The sequence below is a fragment of the Cuculus canorus genome, chromosome 5 (assembly GCF_017976375.1).
Source record: "Cuculus canorus isolate bCucCan1 chromosome 5, bCucCan1.pri, whole genome shotgun sequence".
NCBI lineage: Eukaryota > Metazoa > Chordata > Aves > Cuculiformes > Cuculidae > Cuculus > Cuculus canorus.
Window position 1 is genome coordinate 48,621,594 of NC_071405.1, and position 20,874 is coordinate 48,642,467.

Sequence of the window (20,874 nt, forward strand, 5' to 3'; positions counted from 1 at the left end):
TGGACTCAATCATCCTTATGGGTCCCTTTCAACTGTGGTTCTGTGATTCACTGGCAGTGGGATGCTTGATAACTGATACATCAATTCATTGCTAGAACCACAAAACGCAAAAGACCCAGGTACTTATTACAGGACAGAAGCTTTGCATCTCCCTACAGAGGATCCTTTTGCTTTAGTGTTTCAGAATAGTCTTCATTATGTTGATATTTATCATAAGAACATATATTTTTACCAGTACACTTAGCTATTCAATTCTTCTCTCTAGCTATTTTTACTCTTTGCGTTTTTAGTGCGGCTCTTAAACTCTTTGGCTCTGCAGCTTCTTGCATTTCTTGAATTTCTATGAAGTGTATGGCTTTTGGGCTTCTCGGTGTACGTAGAGCATTGCCTGACATCTCACTGACTTCTCTACTAGTTGTAATTAATTTACTCTTGTAGAAAAATATTGTTAAATTCGTTTTTTCTGTAGTACAGTAGATTACTCCTTTGAATGTGTATCCATTGTGCTAGTTCTTGCTTGCTTGCACAGCAGCCCAAGTTTGACTTTTGAACCACGTTATCTACTAGGAGACAGCTCTGTAAGTCAAGATAATGCATTTTGAATAAGCTCCAGCTGGTGCTAGTTCAGGTACAATAACCTAAATGGGGTCCCAGAGTAACACTGCCTGCCCTACAGCTCAAAGCAGGGCCAACAAGATCTGGTCACTGCTAAATTTTGCTTTCAGGGTGGGGATTTGACAACCTTGCTGGGCACCTGGTCCAGTGGTGAACTGCCTTCAGTGTGATTTTTTTTTTTTTTTCATATTTTCTAATCAGAATTCCCGTGTAGTGACAAATGCACAATGACTCTCACTGTCCCACCACAAGAACACTCTGGCTTTATCTTCTCTGTACCCTGCCTTTAGGCAGCTGAAAACGGGAGCAGTATCCCTCTGCAGCTGAGTGAGCCTACTTCTCTCAGCTGCTCTGTGAGTTATGTGCTCCAGGCCCTTCACCATCTCAAATGAATTTTAATGGCCTTGAAACCAGGGAAGGAAAACTACAGCAGGTATGTTTTCATGGGTGCATGTCAGGGGAGTGGGGGTGGATAATCACTCGTCTCACAGTGCTGGCTCCAGCCTTCCTGCTGCAGCCTAGGATGCAGCTGGCTGCCTCAGCTGCAACGGAATACTACTGGCTTGTTACCAACTTTTTCCCCACCAGAGGCCAGACATCCTTTTCTGCAAAGCTGTCTTCTGTTCAGCCCCAGCCTTTTCTGCTGCACAGGGCTATTGTATCTCGCATGCTGGGTTTGCACTTACTGTTGTTGACTTCATGAGGTCCCTGTCAGCTCATTCTCCAGCACTCTCTCTAACCATAGCCCTGCCCTACACTATAACCACCCTGCCCTGTGTTTGCAGAGGACACCAAGCTTGCTGAGGTTCTTTTTCCACCTGTCACTAGTAAGGGCATTGAACAGTGCTGGGCCTAGTATTGATTCTCAAGAGATGTTGCTGTGAACCAGCCACTGTTGGACGTAGCATTCCTGATTGCAACACTTCCAGCATGGCAGTCTCTAAATGGAATTGTCTGATGCTGTCTGATGGCTAAGAGTGGCCATCAGTGGTATTAATTAGGTTTTATATTATTTAATTTTAGAATATTAGCATTCTCAGTCTGAAACACATTATTAAAGATTGTCATCACCTTTTTACAGTGGGACAGGCTTAATCCTCACTTGGACTATCTCAGTTTATCTGAAGAAAGAACATATAATTGGTTAATATGTGGGCAAACCTTAAGTGGTACTAAGACCTAGCCATTTACCCTGCTAGATGAGCCACTAGCTGTGGATGTCCAGATAAGCAGCAGTGATAAGTAACTTCTTGCAGCTTTTAGTTTGCTACTGTGACCCTTGTCTTCCTTGTTGCTGTGAGGAACTGGAAGCAAAGGTTACATATCCTGGCCCATGTGCAAAATATAATAGCCAGAATCTGTTTGAGGGAAGAAGGGTGAGAATATTTTTATATTGTTGCCCTAAAATCTCCACTTACTAGTTCTTCTTATAGTGCAGCAAGCATGTAAGCCTGTAATGTGAAACCCCACTCAAGTGGGATTCATTTTCTTGTGGCATAACACAGCTAGCAGTACCCTGAGACTTGAGCTGGAGTTCTTAGCATTTTAACAAGCTGACAGGGGGATAGGTGCAAAATTAAGGCAAACAGACCAATTTTCTGTGTATCAGCAAGACAGCATCTAGTAAATGGGAGTTCATGCTAAGTAGGCCCTGCTGTTCCAGTTTCTAGTGAGCATTTCTGAATGATTAAACAAATTAATTCCCAGCAGTGCGTGTAATATTTTGTTGTCTTGATAAGCCATCAAGAGAAAAGCCACGAAACTGTATCATTGCTTTAGTATCATTTTCAAGTCAAATGCATTGTTCTGTAGATCAGTTTGTGTTCTTCTTGGTCTGAGTCTACCTTAAAACGTGTGTTTGTGCAAAGCCCGGAACTGAGCAATTGTCTCTCTTTAATTAGATTGTATCTGTTCGCTGCACACGTTTATAAGTCTTCTCATTTCACAACTCATGGAATAAACTTCAGGCTGATATATAACTGATTTTAGACAGTGCTTGTCTGCCAGTAGGGAAACTAGCCACTCCGCAGAAATAATAGTGTGGTTAAAGGAAAGAGAGAAACTTGGCATAAAGAGAGGACAAACAAGTGACAGATTAAATGCAATGCAGGAGGCCGTTACCGTAGTCGTTCTTGCCTTTACTGGTGGGCACCAGCCGCTATCATCTCTGAGACCTGACATATTAGACATGAGGTAGGATCTTTCTAAAGATCCCTTGATGGAGACAATTAAAGTCAAGCAAGCTGGCAGGGACTCAGAGGGCTGCCTTTGTGTGGACTACAATAAATGCTGAAAAAGTTAGTTCAGAGTAACTAAATTACAAAGCAAGGAAACCTCCAGGGCAGACAGTCCAAAGCAGGACTGGGGAAGTGTTGCCAAGAGCAGAGAGACTGTGGAAAGGAATCTGAGTTGGCAAAATGTTGTTTTGTTTTTCATGTGCTGTCTTGTGTTTTGAAGTTTGTTAGAGGTGATCTGGAGAAGAGAGTGAATAGGCAATGCTGGTTAGCCTGTGCAAGGCTAAGATGACTAGCCAGTCAATAAACGTGACATCTGAATTTTGTGCAGTGCCATAGTGCGCTCGATTCTAGCTTAGTACGTGTAAGGAGGGGAGACACATAACAGTTGTTAGCAAATTTGAGTGTGAGTGTACCTCAAGTTGCAGCAAGGCAAGATGATTCTTGGATGGCTTTAGAGTTGGTTGTTGCATTACTGATGTCTAGCATCTGACTGCATGTGTATGCTAGCAGGCTGAGATCATAGTGGTGGTCCATACACTCAAGACTAGAAGAAAAGCAGCCATCCAAAACTAAGGAAAGCTGAAAATCTAATGCAGCCAAATAAGTTACCTGAAGCTTACAAAAGCATCTTCCGTCATATATTGAATTCTGGTTTGAAAATGGCAGATGGATGTTTGCTTTGCTCTTTCTCTGCAGGTTAGTTTACTTAGCCGTAAGACCTCTTTCTTAGCTGAGTTTCTTATCCTTCCAAGTCTGTAGTGTGGCAAACAAAAAAAAAAATTCTTTGTTCTTACTGAAACATGTAACATAATGGTATGTCTTCCCTGGAACAGTTTTCAGTAAATGTGCCTCTTCATGAGTGTGTGTGAAGACACCTAGTCTGGAGGTTGGTGTCGATCTGCCGCAGTTTATTAGAGGTCCTCGAACCTTAGGGGGATAGGCTGAAGCACAGTGGTTTTGAAGGTCAACGTATCCTCAGGGAAAGAGAGACTTGCTTGTTTCATAAACTTCTCTCTTATCACCAAAAAAATGTGGGGTTTAGGCCCTCCTCCAGTGTGAGAAATAGTAATTAAAAAACTTAGCTTTAATTTTTCTGCCTTTTTGTAAGTATATTCTAAAAATTTGAACCTGAATGCTTTTGTGTAGTGAATGACTGAGGCACTTAAGTCGTTGTCCCCAATGGAGTGCTGCTGACCTAGAACTGCACTTCACCAGTGCTGCCTTCTTACAGGGGGATGCAGCCTTGTCTTTCTCTGTTGCTTTGAAGGTCACAGCTAGATCTGAATTTGATAAAAATAGGCCTTGTGGTAGCCTGTAAGTGGAGCACAGTCAGAAACACAAATTTTTTGTTCTTTGGGGCAGTGGTAGAAGCAAAGTAGATCTCACTGGAACAGGCTGCCCAGGGAGGTGGTCGAGTCGCCTTCCCTGGGGGTGTTTAAGGAACAAGTGGATGAAGTGCTGAGGGACATGTTTTAGGGAGTGTTAGGAATGGTTGGACTCGATGATCCAATGGGTCCTTTCCAACCTTGTGATTCTGTGAAAGGTTTGCATCTGAGGTGATAAAGGCAAGAAGCAGATCCAACAGGCTGCTGAAATATGTCAGTGCCCAAGTGCCTCAGGCCTGCTGCAGTCTAGCAGGTGACCTTACGCCAGGTTTGGACTGCTGACAGCAAAGTTTTAATACAAAAATGCGTTAGTTTAATCCAGCATAGTAATATACACCAAGATGATTCAGTTTGCAAGTCCAGAAGGCCCCAGCAGTGGCTCTGTGTGTAGACACTATGTCCTGCTTACTCCTCCACTACTTTTTTCCATACATCCTTTGTCCTCTGGCCACAGGGCAGCTCACAAGTGCCATTTCTGTTAATATTTTCACACTTCAATTTCCAGGCCTCTCATCTTATTTTCTATCACTTATGAAATAAGGGTGGGACAAACTGACAAGATGATACAGATCAACTGTCCAAAACTGATTGTTCTGTGGTGAAAGCTGTACTTGATGCCTGGGATGTCTTCCCTATATTGTGAGCTTCACAGCAAAAGGGTAGCTGGAAGCGGCCCAAGCACACATTTGCATGAAGGCCCTGTCAAAGCCCAAAATCCTGGACTGTGAAATTCACTGTAATTTCATGTAGCTGAACCTTTTTTTTTTAACATTTAAAGCTGAATCCCTAACAATACATCACTGGATAAATTAATTTCTGTTAAAAGTTTAACCAGAAAGAACTAATGAGTTGTCCAGTGTTTGTTTGCTGAGGTAATTACTGTTCAGGGTAAATCTTTTTTAGGTATCTTATGAATCTATTTTTTTTGCCTTTTCTGTGGTTTCAGCATTAGGATACTTAATATTTTTAGGATTTGGCAGTGAGCAGGCAGCAGAAACCAGTCTGTCTTTATGAAAATAAATACTTTTTTCATTACAGATGTATATGAGTGATCTCTTCATCTGTTGTTTTGATTCAGCTGGGTGTGTGGCTGGCCTCTGTTTTGCTAATGTAGAAAATAAACCTTAGCTAGAATATACGTGTTGGAAATCTGGTTTTTTGACCCCTAAGTATGACCAACGTCACAGTGCAGGCAAGTGGTGTTAGAAATAAAGTCTTGTTTCGCTTTGTTGTATTTGAATCTGTTACTGCAATACTGATAGCTGATGTGCTCTCTGGAATTGATCCCAGTTGAGCAGGCGTATTCTCTAATACTGAAACTTTGTTAGGTTTTGTGTGCCACAAGCCCTACAAGTGTTTAAAATTCCTATTTTCCCTGTAGTGCAGCTACTCTTAATGGTGTTTGTTAACAGATTCTGCAGCTGTAAATTTTTAAATTGCTCGATACTTATCATAAAAACTCAGTCATTTTTGCGTGTGAATTTTTCAGTGACATCCCTTAGAACAGTTATCTTCTGACACTCGCTGCTCATCATTTGGATAAACCAAAGCATATATTTTCCAGTTTTGTAGGTAATCTTGCTGTGAAACTTCTACAGAATGTTTTTTGGCTTTTTCAGAAATGCCAAGGTAGCATCATGTTGGACTGTCAAGTATCTCAAGACAGCAAGAACATACCAAAAGGCAAGCATCAGTTTTCAGATCCTTCACTCCCACTTGAGACTGCAAGGAGCTTCAGCCTCTTTGAGTGGGAGTTGTCTTCGTTTCTCAAGTACAGTGACAAAAGATCCACTATCTGTAAAACAAGTATGAGGAGCCCATTTTGCTGTACACCATCTTTTAATGTAGTATCTGTTCCAGCTTCTTTCTGTCATAATCTGCCTTCTGCACGTAGTACAAAGCTTTTAGGACATGCAGAGATGCTAACAGCTGCTGTGATTTTGGTTTTCCTCTGTCTGAGTTAACAGTTGGATTTCTGCATTACTCTGAAAAAAGCCTCACCGAAAAATAGTTGACTGAGGCATTCATTTACCCTAATTTTAAAAATCTACTTCCTTGTGCAATATAACCGAATCATGGGGGGAAAATATGCCAGAAGTTTTGGCAGAACTTGCAAGTCTAATTGTTCAGAGATTTTGATGTATGCAGGTAACAGAGGAGACTTTCTGCAACTTCAGGGTTTGATTCAACTCCAATGTCTTTTTATTTTTTTCTTACATAAATTCTATTTGTTTTCTTGGTGTACTTTGTGATGGTGCATAAATCTGAACAGTTCTTTATAAAGAAACTTTCACCTTCGGGCAAAGTTGAACAGAGAACACTTATTCTAAAAGTGGTTTACTGGCAGGCTCTGCAGTGTAAGCTAGAGTAGCCATCAAAGTTTCAAGGAAAGCTGTTCAGCACTCCTTTTTACTGTGTTTGTATTGAAGTCAGAGTCTTGCAATTCAAGCATTTAATCTTGAGTGTCACAGTTTCAGCACTTTGGAGGAAGAGTAAATGAATGTGATGCTCTGCCGTGCTAATGCTTTGAGTTAAAAATGAGTAAGTAGAAACGAGCATATATTCTGGCACGGGAGTGTCCACTGTCCTCACCACGAGGTCGTAGGTGCTCTATAGGTTGATGTCTGTTCTGTTTATCTCAGCTAAGTCTTGTGGGGAGTTGCTTAATTTTGCAGAAGGTGAGCTAAATCACAATCTCTGTGTGCTTTTTGCTCTTCTGACTCCCCTAATCAGATGATGTGGCACAACAGACTTTGCATGCAGGATTGAAGGATCTGTATTATTAGCAGACCACTGTACTATTCTGCCTAAAAGCAAAGCTACCATTTCTAATGCAATTTGAAATTATAGTGACATTCTCAGCTCCTGTCTTAAATGTGATAGGAAGCATCAAATACAAAGTGTTTTTTAACGCCTTGGAGTGAAGATATCTGCAACTTCCTTTGTGGAAGAGGAGAGTGTAACACACTGAAGTGAGACCGAGTCATACCTGGCAGTAGATTCAGTCCTAAGGTAAAAAGAAAAATCCAAGAACACCTGGGTATTTGATTGCAGCTGTTACATTGTTGAAATAAAACATGACAGCTTTTGAAATAAATCCTGCCCTCTAATAAGGTTTTAACTGTTGAAATCAGAACTGGTTTTCAGAGCAAAGTTTTGTTCTGTTTTCCTTACTAGTTAATTTTTTAGAAGCATTACATTAAATCCAAACTCTTATCACACACATCTTCTTCAGTGCTCAGAACAAATACAAGTTTCAGTTCATTCCAGTGGTCTGAGGACTGTATTGTCAGCAAGTCTGGTGAAGCTTGTAGTACGGGGGCCACATATGCCCTTTATTTCAGAGCAGGAGGCTTTCAATACACAATTATTTGCAAATATCTGAGTAGTCATAAAAGAGGGGAGCTATGATTATTAGCTAGTAAACACATACCATTTGTACCATAAGATCATATGCAGTTGTGGATGTAATGTGCTCTTTTCTCAGAATCATCCAGTACTATTCATGTTGCTGACTGTTTTCCATCAAAAGAAATATGTTCTCTAATGGATGCCATGAAGAAGTACAGACATACAGAAAAGAAGAATAAGTTGATGTTTTATGCAGAGCTTCTCTGGTGGAGCCAGTCTCCTCTTGTTTGATTTACATATTTTCTTGAAATTGAAGGCATTTCCTCAACCAGATCATTCTCTGGGTGAGTGTAAGAGCACAAGCCTTATGGAAGGCTGGATGAAACCAGTGTCCTCTAAAATCTCCATAGAGTCTTTAAAGTATTTTTCTTGTGGCAAGGAAGGGGTGTAATCCAGAACAGTTTCCAGGTATCCATTAAATACATTTTATTTGGACTGTTATATTTCTAACTAAAGAATTATTTGACAGGCGAGTGAAGCTCTGAGGGCTCTTCCAAATCTTTGGGATGTGTTGTTGTCTCTTTAAAAAATTTTGGGGGAGTATGGCTGCACCACAAAGCAGAAGGATGCTAGATGGCCCTTGAGCATGGGCGGCACCAGCAGGTGTGAGTGTGGCGAAGTGTGAGTGCCCAGATGGCAAACCCTGCAGGCTCTGAGTGTGCATTCTCAATTTCAGCATGTGCCTCTGCTGTGTAGATTATGCGGATATTATATCTTCGTTTCCTACCTATTCACTGTGCTGTACGCTTTGTGAGGTGGTGTACAGCCCTTGATGGTGAATGCAGTATTGGTGCTCTTCACAGCCGGGTAGGTCGGCTTTGTCTTTTTCCAGCTGTAGAAACCTCTGGCTTTGTTAAAAAGGAAAGCGTGTTTGGTCAGGGAGGGATGTTGTAAGAAGGTGGATAACAAACCAGAAGTCTTGACAGTAATGCTGGCTGGCTCTGAGAGGAACAAGTTGCAGTTTGAGACCCATGTTGGTGTCCCTACAGAGAGGGGGATGATTAGGCGCTTGCCTGAGGCAGATTCAGACTAGCCTGCTGATCTGGCTCAAAACTAATTGTTTAATCTTTTAAGTTATTTTTCAGGCAACTTGCCTGGCCTGTTTCTCAATGGAGCTGTAAGATTATCTGTAGTAAGAAAAGGGAGGATTCCTCTACTTGGCTGCAGGGTGATTTTTTTTAATTCTATTAAATTCTTAGGTTTGAGCACCAACATCCTCCAAACTGATGCCTGTTGAGAGCCAAGTTGGCATAATTTTTGTCATTTGCACGCATGCTGATGTCAGATCTCTCAGTTTTGATTAAGAATCTGTTTTTCTTTGTGTCATACAGCATTTTTTGTAGATCTGAATGCTTTTTATTTCCTTGTTTTTTTTTTTTTAATGCCTTCATACTGTAGATGTATAAACTAAAAAGTGTAAGAACTGATACAGTGTATTTGACTCGTTTTTACAAGCTGCTGAAAGTGCTCTGAATGCATTGGATGTACTGGTTCAAGTTTCCTCCGCAAACCTTGAATGATTGTCCAGTATAGCTGCTTAATTTTTCCATTCAAACTCTTTCTCAGAAATTATTGCATCTAAATTAGATTTTTGGTTTTTTTAGGAGGTAATAAGGGTCTTTACTCTCATAATTTCTTGGAATGGAGGTCTTGAACTTTCGGAGTCAGAAATGATCAAATGTAAATAAATGTAAGGTTGGATTCACTACTGAAGTTTTGGGTTTAGAGCTTTTGGTTTACAGACTGCATCCGTCCTAAAGAGATAGTGAGTGCTAAGATTATTTAGTAATACTAACTTTCTACGAGGTTGAAAGAATTTGCTATTATTAGAAAGAGCTTATTAGCTCATTAGGCAAACAGAAGTCAGATCTGGAAGTGAAAATCTGAAGGCTAAAGAAAAATATCATGCATGCTGCTTAAATTGAGATGGTTTCCTAGTGACGCGACATAACTTTATGAATTAATTCAGTGACATTGCTGTTTGATTGTTGTTCGTTTGATTTCTGCTGCCAGGTAATAGTTGATAGGAGCTTGTATTGTTCTGGTTTAAGCTAAAGTATAATCAGTTTTTTAGCTTATAACTAAGTCTCATCTAATTAACTTGATTTTCTGAAAGTTAACTGCACGTTTTTCGGACAGATTTTCTCCCTAGAAGTGATAACACGGGGTACTGGTGTGCGGAAAGACCATGGCTTATACTTACTCTTACCCTTCTGTCAACTCATGCATGCTGGGTTAGTAACATACTGCTCCAAATGGTGAATTCAGACCTAACTTTCATGAGACTGTGTAATTGATAATTAGAAACAGCAACTGTCTCTGAATATCATTCTGTTTCTGAATGAATGATGGGCTGAGATCCTCCATCTTTCAGAATAAGGCTTTCTAAATGGTTGTGCCTGTGTAACTTTTTAGAAAAAATCACTCCCCAGATGCAGTTTGTTGTTGAAAGTGGAGCTGATAGCTGACTTTGCTCTCAGTGACTGCGTAGTATCATGCAAGCCTTTAGTTGTCAGAGGAACAGTGCTGTCTTGGAATGAGTGATTGAACTTTAAACACAGTAAAACTTTACTTATTTTCTTTGCAAATTCATCTCTCCTTCACTTGCACATTCCAAATAAGACATGAACCAGTGCTGCAATCAGTATAGAACTCATTTTTTGTGCAAACCAATGCAAAGTGAGGTGGGACCCTTAGGGGGGAAATGAGAAATAGGGTTGTGTAGACTTTAATATTTCAACTAAGAACATTGTTACTTTTTTTTTAATATGGTGTTTTCTGTGGTTCTTGGGATCATTGTGGATACTTGGTCACCCTTTATTGACAACAGTTAAATCCGTAATCTCCAAATTCCGAGTGTAAAAATTAACTGTTGTCAGCAGTGCCTATTATTTTCTCTTCTGCTGGTGATATGAGAGAATTAATTTGCTAAGGCAGAAAGTTAGTTACGCTTAAGTACCTGGACTGTGTAGGTAGCCATCTGCCCAAATGGCTGCATACGAAAAGAAGCAGTTCAGTTTTGATTTGGGAAAGGAATCCTTAGCCAAATTTAACCAAAAACACTTTTAGGGTTTTGGTTTTTTTTTGAGGAAGGGAGGATAAAATAAACCAATGTTTTTGTCTTAGACGATAGAATCCTTACTCAGTAGGGAGGCTTGCAAGGAATGTAGACTTCATAGTTTGTAGTCCAAAGGAAGTATATTTGATCTTCTTATCCAACTTGCTGTCAAGAGAACATGTTGAATCTGTTTACAGGACACATTAAAATGACCAAAGCATTCGTTGTTGTCCTCCTGGGGGTTCAGTTCTCTGCAATAAGAGAGTCCCAGAAATATGTCCAAGTTGTTTCGTGGGTTGACAAAAAATGAAGAGCTGGAATTTAGGAGGTTCTCCTGCACATGTATGTGCAAACTTTTCCATTAAATTATAAGGTCACCAAGTTTGTACAGATTTCATGGGGGTGAAATAGCCCATGTAGAGGTATCAGCCCTAACACACAGCTACTGCTTACATCTTTATGCAGTAGTTAGTTCTGAATCTTGAAAGCTTGAATGGAAGCTAAGCAGATCCAGGAATATCTTGGTGTAGATCATTTACCATAACAGTCATTATGTTAAAAATGTCCTTGTCACCCTTCTTCCTCTCATCTTGTCATTACATAGTTCTGTTCCATTTCCTTGCTTCTGTTCTTGTACTCATTGAATCCTTCATGAGCTAATTTAACTTACTTGTTCAGATAAAGCAACCTGTAAAGGATTACATGCTGTTCAACTATTGCATTTGGATTAGCTAACAAAAGAGCCTGGTGGGCACCAGAGCTGGCATGCAGGACTAACTGGTATTACATGGGCATAGTGCAAAAGACAGGGCTGGAAGCCTGGAGGTGAGCCCTTCAGCTGTGGTGAGCTTTGGGATCAGCTCAGCTGCTCATGCACCACCTTTCCCCACCCAGTCAGCCAGCAGAACTGCTCTGGCTTGAGGACAAGTCTGGGGTATTTCAGCTGTGAAGTACCATAGCTTACTGAGCCAAACTGGGGGATGGTAAAGGTCTGATATGTAGCCAGTCTGGTCTGTGACTCCTCATAGTGTCACTCTTCCTTGAGCTGCCAACTCCAGGATAAGGCTGTGCAAGCTGTAGCCCAGTCTTCAATAACAGTTTTCAGTCTTTATCTGCTTGCCTCTTGATTTTGTTCATTTGTTTAATCCTGAAGGCAATAGATTTTAATATGAGGCCAATGTGTTAAACTGATTGCATGAAGGAGGTGACTTGAAGCTGAAGATCTTTATGCCTGTTGAGGGACACGATGGAGGAATTTTAAAGCTATGAAAGAAAACAGAGTTTTGCAATTGCACTTTAAGATGTCTAGCATTTCAGCAATAGGTACTTGTAGTAATTTTTTTTGTGAGAAATTTCCTTGCCTCTTGTGGTTAGAATTTGTGTGAATAAACTAAAATAGGTTTAAAAGTAAAGCATGGCTTGAATTGTATTCTTAAATCACAATGTTTTTTGAAAAACAGATTTAAAATTTGGGCCTATTGTGAATGTTAGGTGGACAAAAAACTTCTCAACGGACAAACTTTAGTTGATTGAACACATATCTTATAAAATTGCTGTAATTAGGAGAATGTCTTACCTTATGGACTGTTGAAATGCCTTGCAGGTGGATTCACCAATGAATTTGAGGAACCCACATGATTTGGTAATACTAATGAGACAAGAAGCAACAGTTAACTACCTCAAAGAACTGGAGGTAAAGCATAACGTTAAGTACTAACTAATTTCTGAAAATACAGATTTCTTTGTTCATAAACTTTTTAGTGATAGATTTAGATGGGGAACAGAAGTCATGATTGGTGTAAGTCTTTCTCATTGAGGTATACTCATTTTTGTGGTAATGGGTGTTTCAGCTATGGATGGAACAGCAGCTGTAAGCTTTTCAGGACATGGGTTGTGGCTTTGGAAATTGCTAATATACAGTTTGTGGTATACAAATGACTTTCAGCAGTAGTTATTGTAAGCTCTTGTACAAGATGCTACTACTGTATGTATCTCTAGTATTGAATAGTAGTGTGCTATCAAATGTCTGTGGCTTTAATTAGAAATGCAGATTTTCTTCTCACTTCACATATACAAATCCTTATGATATTTAGTAGGTTTTCAGTTTGCAGATCTAGGTGAGAGTTAAATACAACATAACTGTGCTGGGACAGATTGTTAGTCCATTGACTACTCATAGTAATCAATACCTATTAACTTTATAGGGTGAAAGTAGCTCCTAAGACACATCATAAGCTGATCTATAGAAATTATTTTCAGTCTCAATTCTTTCATTAGCCCGCCACCTCAGTTGTATTTAGCATGCTGAATGATTAAGGTAATTTTGTTTGCAATCTATCATATTATTTACATGAGGTCATACAGTAGAGGAAAAGGGTCCAGATATGGAAAAGCTGATGTATTGTTAACAACTATTCCTTTTTCTGAATGGCCTACCGTGAATTTGAAACGCTATTAGCTCTCTTTTTCAGGTACAGCAGGAGAAATGAGGGCCTGTTCAGGTCGTATTATCTCTAATAGAAGTATTTATATTCCATCTAAATAAAAAAATGTCCTACAGATGTTATAAAACATAGGGAAATGCTCCCAAAATTTGAAGAGAACATTTTAGATTTCCTTCAAATTGACATTCTCTTAAGGAATAAGCTGGACTGTTCAGCTCCTAGTGACTATAGCATTTACTTTCATCAGTATACACTCTTCTATTTCCTTTTCTTTCTGCAGAAACAGTTAGTTGCTCAAAAGATTCATATAGAGGAAAACGAGGACAGAGACACAGGGCTGGAACAAAGGCATAATAAAGAGGATCCGGACTGCATTAAAGCAAAAGTGCCCTTGGGGGACCTAGATCTATATGATGGCACATACATCACCTTAGAAAGCAAAGATATCCGGTAATAAAATACTTTATATTTTAAGATTTTTTACTGAATGAAAAAATCAACAAAACCTCTAAATGCAATTAAAAAGAAAAACGCTATCACTGACTGTTCTGTATTTGACAGTTGTTTTATTTTGTGTTACTGTGAAAGAAAATTCAACCAATCTCTGCCACTAGTGGCAGAAGGGTACAAGAAATGCTGTCTCCCCCAAACTCTTCATGTTAGCCCTACTCTGAAACTTCTCTATTCTATTCCCAGCCAGTTCTACCACTGTAACACTCTACTTACGTGACCAGACGCATGAATTAATCTGAAGTGCATAATTTAGAAGGGAGTTAAATTTTCTGAAGTGTGCTTTGGGCGTCTTGAGCTAGATACACACTTCCTATAGTGGGAACTGTCTTGACTTAAATTTAAATGAAATTCTATTGATTACCAAGCTGTTGAACCTTCTGGTCATGCACATATTGCTGTGTTTAGCAAATAAAGGATATGTGGACAGTCTGCTTAACGTTCAGCTTCATTGGTAATTCATCTTCAGGGATTGTTTTGTTTTTCTGATTCTATTTTTTTAACAGAATCGGATGGGTACTTAAAGTGGGAAAAGATTATTTTGTCCTCGGATACCTTCATTTGGGCTTCTTGCTAATACTTGGGATTTGTTTGTTTGTTTCAGTTGAAGAGTATTCTCATTGCCATTTTCCTGGCAGATAGATCATTGATCATAGTAGTGATACACTAGGTTGGTGCTGATGCATTTTGGAGGCCATCCAAACGTTGATGTTTTCGCTAAAGCAGACAGAAATCTATTTACTTTATCCTTCAGTGATGACATCCTCATAAAACTGAAAGCTGGGAAGACATCAGAAATGGCCCAATGTGCTTAAACACAGGATTTTTATAATGGTCAAATCAGAATACAGTCAGCTACAATACTGTCTCATGAACTTCAGCAGTAATTTAATCTGGAGTTTGCCGTGTTATATTGTTATGTCCTCAGCCCTGAAGACTATATAGACACAAAGTCACCAGTGCCTCCAGACCTGCAGCAGCCAGACTGTACAAAAGTTCTAGATCTTCCATACAGCATTCATGCTTTTCAGCACTTAAGGGTAAGCAAGCAAATGCAAGTATGTTGGGTTTTCTTTCCCGCTGAAAAGATATTGTAATCTTGCAAGACTGTTGCAGACTTCTTTAAACCACAATTGTGCCCCGATTAAAGTACCTGCTTAGAGGATAGTTCCATCAGTTACACAAATCCTGTTTCTCTTTTATTATTGTTTGCCTTATTTTAGAGAGTTTTAGGGAAATGGAATATTGCATTTTCATAACACGTTTTATTGCCAAAATGATAGCTTTCATTGGAAGTGCTTCTAACTTGTAAATTTTTTCAGTTTAAAATTGGGAGAGTGATGAACAGAGTCATTAAACTGTATGAAGATTTAAGGTCAGAAAATTGTTTCTAGGCTTGTCAGTAGTTCCTAACATACTTGACTGTCTCTTGGGCATCTGAATGCTGAGCCCTAACCTAGAGGATGAGATAATTGTTCTTTACTGGTACAAATTTTGTTTGCTTTAGAAAGGTTACAGTGGAAGTGTGATGCAAACATTATTTCTGTCAACAGTACTGTATCAGCAAATTTTCTAATGCAGGTGCACCATTAGTACTCATTTCTTGGGTGTTTTTTTATTACAAGTCTTTAAAATGGCTCTTCGTCTACAAATAAGGAATTTCTTATGAACAAAACAGAAATTGAAGTTTTCTAGTTCTGTTCCTGGATCTGGTTGTACTTTTGAAATTAATATGTTTAATTGTTGAGGAAGGAAGAAAGAGGAGGTATGTAGGGATACTTTCATAGTTTGCATGTAACCTGACAAATATGAGTTCAGTTCCTCAGTGGTCATTAGAGAAATCAATAGCTGCTGGATATACAGGACTACCAGAAATTAATATTTCTCCTGCGGCATTCACAAGCAGAGGCTGCCTTTGGCTGCTTCTAGTATTTGCATGTCTGTAGTAATATATATATATTATTCATCTGACAAAGGCGATATTGTCCTGTCAAGTCTCTAAGATCTTGATATGAAAGAATGATAGGAATGCAAAATGACCACTTTGTAAATTTTCCCGGGAGTCATGCTCTTGTGTATATTTCTCTAATTTCAGTTAAAGCATCAAAAATACCTATATTCAATTTTTTATTATAGGGTGTCCAAGAAAGAGTTAATCTTTCCGCACCCTTGTTACCTAAGGAAGATCCAATCTTCACATACTTATCACAGAGGCTGGGAAGAAGTATAGAGGAAATAGGTCATCGTATTTATGATGCACTAATGAAGGTATGAAACTGTAATCTTACTGTACACACACAAAGAGTGGTAGAAAGATCTTACAAGGTTAGATATACCTGGTGTATGCAATCAAATCCAGAACTGGTTTTGCACATATGCTTTCGCTTTACATTTCAGTTACAAGAGGCAGGCTGAAAACATTCTCTGCTAGGTGAGCTTATTAAAAGCCTTCCTGTAAAATATAGGAACTCTCAGTGAACTCCAGCTAAGCTGCTGATGCTTAAACTACATTCGCTTCTCATTTCATCTCATTTTGAATTTTTACCTGTCTGAAAGGCAGAAGTTGTTTCTGCTATATATTTATATGCTAATTCATTCTTCCTTAGTATTTACAACTATTGCCAAATTGCATCTCTGAAGAGAAAAAAGGTAACTTAGAGTAGGTTTGGTGCTTAGCTTTCCATCCTATAGTAATTAAAGCCCTGATTAATCTTTTAGTTCATGTGTCTTAATAGTCACTACACTTCACATGTTTCTGTTTCCTGCAGAACTCCTCTTCCTGGGTACTATATAATATGGCTTCTTTTTACTGGCGAATAAAGAATAAGCCATACCAAGTAGTAGAATGTGCCATGCGTGCCCTTCATTTTTCTTCAAGGTAAAAATTGCTAAAGTTTTCTTTTCAGATTACTTTTCTAGTTAGCCTAAGTAGCAAACGTGTTAGTTTCTAAACTATATCCTAAGGAATAATCCATGTTACTTGTTCTTAGTCTTTATGTACTGTACTAGACTTATATATAATTTAGTAGTTTTCCTATCAAATTATATATTTCGTGAGTTAGTTTCTAAACTATATCCTAAGGAATAATCCATGTTACTTGTTCTTAGTCTTTATGTACTGTACTAGACTTATATATAATTTAGTAGTTTTCCTATCAAATTATATATTTCGTGAGTTAGTTTCTAAACTATATCCTAAGGAATAATCCATGTTACTTGTTCTTAGTCTTTATGTACTGTACTAGACTTATATATAATTTAGTAGTTTTCCTATCAAATTATATATTTCGTATGTGACTGCAGAATGAATGTACCCTTACACAAGATTCTTACATAGTTTTAATGGGTTTTATTTTCATTTTCTTTTCTTCTTTTAGGCAAAATAAAGATATTGCACTAGTAAATTTGGCAAATATTCTGCACCGAGCTCACTTCTCCGCAGATGCAGCTATTGTGGTCCATGCAGCTCTGGATTACAGTGACTTCTTTACCAGCTATTACACTTTGGGAAACATATATGCTGTAACTACTATCTTTAGTTTCCAAGACTTGTAGAAAAATATATTATTTAATCTTTGTCTTGACTTATAATGCCTTAATCTTTTACAATGTATCTTGTGTTCCACATGCATTTCACACTTAATGTTTAAGATTCTGTCAAGATATTTTCATTGAGAAGTCTGTCTTTCAGCAAAGATTATCTGCACTTGGAAATAAATCCCAGGGAGATTCTTCCACAGCTTCTCTTTAGCAGACATAGTGGCTTGAGTTTCAGAAATGACACGTCTGCTTGTCACCACAAATTAGCATTTGAATTAATTACTTCTTTAAAAATTGAATATTTTTCATTAAATATTACCGGATAGTGGCTAATACTCTCTCTTGGTCATTCTTCAGATGCTTGGAGAGTACAACCACTCAGTCCTGTGTTACGATCATGCTCTACAGGCCAAACCAGGGTTTGAGCAAGCTGTGAAAAGGAAGCACGCTGTCCTATGTCAGCAAAAACTTGAGCAAAAATTGGAAGCCCAGCACAGGTAACTAAAGAAGCACTCTAGTGGTAATTCATACAGCCTGACTTTTATTGTTTTGTGGCAATTAGTTACATTTCAGGTAGAATAATGATTTTCAGCTTTCTGTGTTTCTTTGACTGTGCAATAAAATAATTCATAGGAATACTTTTAAAAAACCAAAGTTTAAAATGTGCAACGCGGTAGTAGAAGCTGTTATTTTAGAAAGCATTCAAAGTAAATCTTTTCTACTGTTGAATCTTCAAGATCACTTCAGCGAACATTAAATGAATTAAAGGAATATCAGAAGCAGCATGACCATTACCTTAGGCAGCAAGATGTTTTAGACAAGTACAAGCTCATCCAGGAGGAACAGATCTTGAGGAACATCATTCACGAGACGCAGATGGCAAAAGAAGCTCAATTAGGTACAGCTTTTTAGAGTTATGCTTATTATAGAAGTGAAGAATTGCACATATTCAAATTAATATTAGGGCATAACTTCTCAATATATGAAGATAGCCCTGAGTGGCTGTTGTGTTTTGTTTCTTAAAATGAGGGATTGCAGTATGTTCTTGACTTGGGGTTGTTTTAAGCCTTTTGAAGACGAAATTTCCACTGTGCTGATTAAGTAAATAAAAATGATTGACCAAATTGGGGGTGGACGTATTGACTGTATCCTATCTTTGTCTTCTTGGAGACCTTGCTTATATAGTAGAAAAAAATGTTTTGTGCTCTGCAGGAAACCATCAGATTTGTAGACTGGGCAACCAGCAGCATAGCTTACACTGCCAGTGGGACCAACCTGTTCGTTACCACCGTGGTGACATTTTTGAAAACGTGGAATATGTTCAGGTTTGACTGTGAATCAATACCACTACTTTTTATTGCATCCCATTTGCCTTATTAGAGAAACAGTTCCATTTTTTTGAGGCTTGACAAAGGGAATGTGTTTCAGGTGTAATAAATAGTGAGAAGTCATAGAATGGTTTGGGTTGGAAGGGACCTTTAAAGACCACCTAGTTCCAACACCTCTGTAGTGAGCAGGGAGATCTTCAATTAGATCAGGTTGCTCAGAGCCCCATGCAACCTGACCTTGAATGTTTCCAGAGATGGGACATCTACCATATATCTGGGCATCCTGTTCCAGTGTTTTGCCATCCTAAGTGTAAAAAATTTCTTCCTTACATTGATCCCAGTGGTTCCCCTGATGCAGGTGCAGGACCTTGCATCTGGCCTTATTAAATGTGATGAGGTTCACACAAGCCCACTTCTTGAGCTTGCCCAGGTATCTCTGGATGGCATCTCGTTCCTCTAGATGGCATCCCGTCCCTCAGGCATGTCAACCACACCACTCAGCTGTATGTCATCTGCAAAATTCTTTAGGGCACGCTCAATCCCACTGTCTGTCTCATTGATGAAGATCTTAAACAGTACTTGTCCCAGTATGGACCCCTTAGGGACACCGCTTGTCATCTCCATCAGGAGAGATACCAGCCACTTCTATATTGACTGCTTTGCTTATTCAATTGAACAGCCAAGTATTTCTCTCTAGGAAGTGCAAGAAGCAGAAGTGCACTTGAGGAAACACAGCTCTCTCTCACATAATTATAATATATTTCAGGCATGCTATCGGGAGCAGAACATGCTTAATTTTCCAATTTAGTTTCCTTCAGAGAGGACAAGAAAAAGCATTAGGCAGCTAATATTAATGAAGAGGCCAAGTTTTCTGAGGAGTTAGTTTTCTAATGTACGTGTGATAGATGAAATAATTATTTAGTGGAAAGAATGCTCCAATGTAACAGCTTTAAAGTATGTTTACAGTAACATTATATCAATCATCTCTACAGCCTTAAAATGGATCATAATTTCTTTTGTTTAATGCAATTCTGTTGAATTAATCAAGCCATGTAATTTTTCCATGCTCTTTCTGATCCTATCTTTTTTCCTACTAAAAGGAGCACAAAACTGCTATAAGCGAGTGGTAAATGGAAGAGAGGAGCTCAATGGTGTTGAATCTAGAGAGTCTTTTGGAGCCCCAAAATAAGGTGTTAGACCAGTTTTGTGAGTGGCTGCTAATTGTATCTCTTGACTTAGACTGTGCATCAGGGAAATCTGGTAAAGCAATATTGAGAAGCTGTGGAAGCAGAGTGTATGCTAATATTGAAATCCAGAGTGAAAGCCACCTAAGCAACACCACTACTGTGTTAGAACTACAGATGAAGATTAATGTGTCATTTATTTTGCAATGTGGAATGTGTTCTGGAGTTTCCCCTTAACTCATTTAAGAAATAGGAATAATTATTTTTAATTACGCTCTGTTTTCTTGCTGGATGATCTTCCTATTGTGGTATTTATAAATTCAGATTATCAAGATAATTTTGTGAGCCATAAGTCTTAGTAACGGAATTGAACTAGACTTATGCAGTCTGTATATGTAGATTTTGTTTGTGGCCTATTAGAAATGTTTGCTAGGTACCTTTTAGCATTTTTTTGTGATTTGCACTTGTGTTCTCATTGTTGACTTATTTACAACATGAATATTACTTTTTCACGGTGTGACTGGATCAATAGGCTTAAATTATCTTCTAATTTTCCTGCTACCTGAATTTCAGTTCATTAGCAAGACTTAACTACATAAATGGTAAGGGGGAAAAAATAATGTGCAGGAATTCAGCCAGTAATATACTATCTCTTTTTGTTATTAAATATTATTTTCTCTGCTGTTTCTAGTTTGGTGAAGACTCTTCAACATCTCGTATGACATCCGTGAATTTGGATCTTCATGCAAACCAAAGTGACTACAGCCAATACTTGCAGTCTTCTCCTGTTGCTCGTTCTGTTGTTTCAGTGTGGAGTGTAGAATTAGATAGAGTGAGTGAAGAAGATAAGCTCTGCCCTTTCAAAGAGGAGTTGTGGAAGAGTGAATCTTGTCCTTGTTTATGTGAAACTTATTAGCTTTTGGGCTGCAGATTTGATGTGTGACAGCACTGGAGAATATAGCATTCTGAATTTCTTCAATATAAGCATCTCTGTACCAGTTTCCCATCAATAAAACTCTACTACGGCACAGAGGGGGTTGTTCTTAGCTATCTTTGTAAACATCTGGTGCAAATAAAGCAGTACAGCTAATTAATGATAGAAAACTGAACTGCTATTCCATAAAAGATGGAAAAACAGTAGTTTTGAAGATCTCTACGCCTT

General features: G+C 38.6%; 1 protein-coding gene across 3 annotated transcripts in view; it reads left to right on the top strand.

Moving 5' to 3' along the window:
• TTC17 (tetratricopeptide repeat domain 17) overlaps nt 1-20,874 on the top strand; it is a 57,484-nt gene that overhangs the window by 1,487 nt on the left and 35,123 nt on the right. For 2 of the 3 annotated variants that reach the window (XM_054066655.1, XM_054066653.1), the window contains exons 2-11: nt 12,310-12,399; nt 13,431-13,600; nt 14,589-14,700; nt 15,797-15,928; nt 16,429-16,538; nt 17,038-17,182; nt 17,558-17,697; nt 17,938-18,098; nt 18,413-18,525; nt 20,404-20,544. In XM_054066655.1, the coding sequence (XP_053922630.1) occupies nt 12,310-12,399; nt 13,431-13,600; nt 14,589-14,700; nt 15,797-15,928; nt 16,429-16,538; nt 17,038-17,182; nt 17,558-17,697; nt 17,938-18,098; nt 18,413-18,525; nt 20,404-20,544 (1,314 nt within the window). Of the gene's footprint in view, nt 1-7,788; nt 7,933-12,309; nt 12,400-13,430; nt 13,601-14,588; nt 14,701-15,796; nt 15,929-16,428; nt 16,539-17,037; nt 17,183-17,557; nt 17,698-17,937; nt 18,099-18,412; nt 18,526-20,403; nt 20,545-20,874 lie in introns of those variants that run through there. The other variant, XM_054066654.1, reaches the window with a different exon arrangement.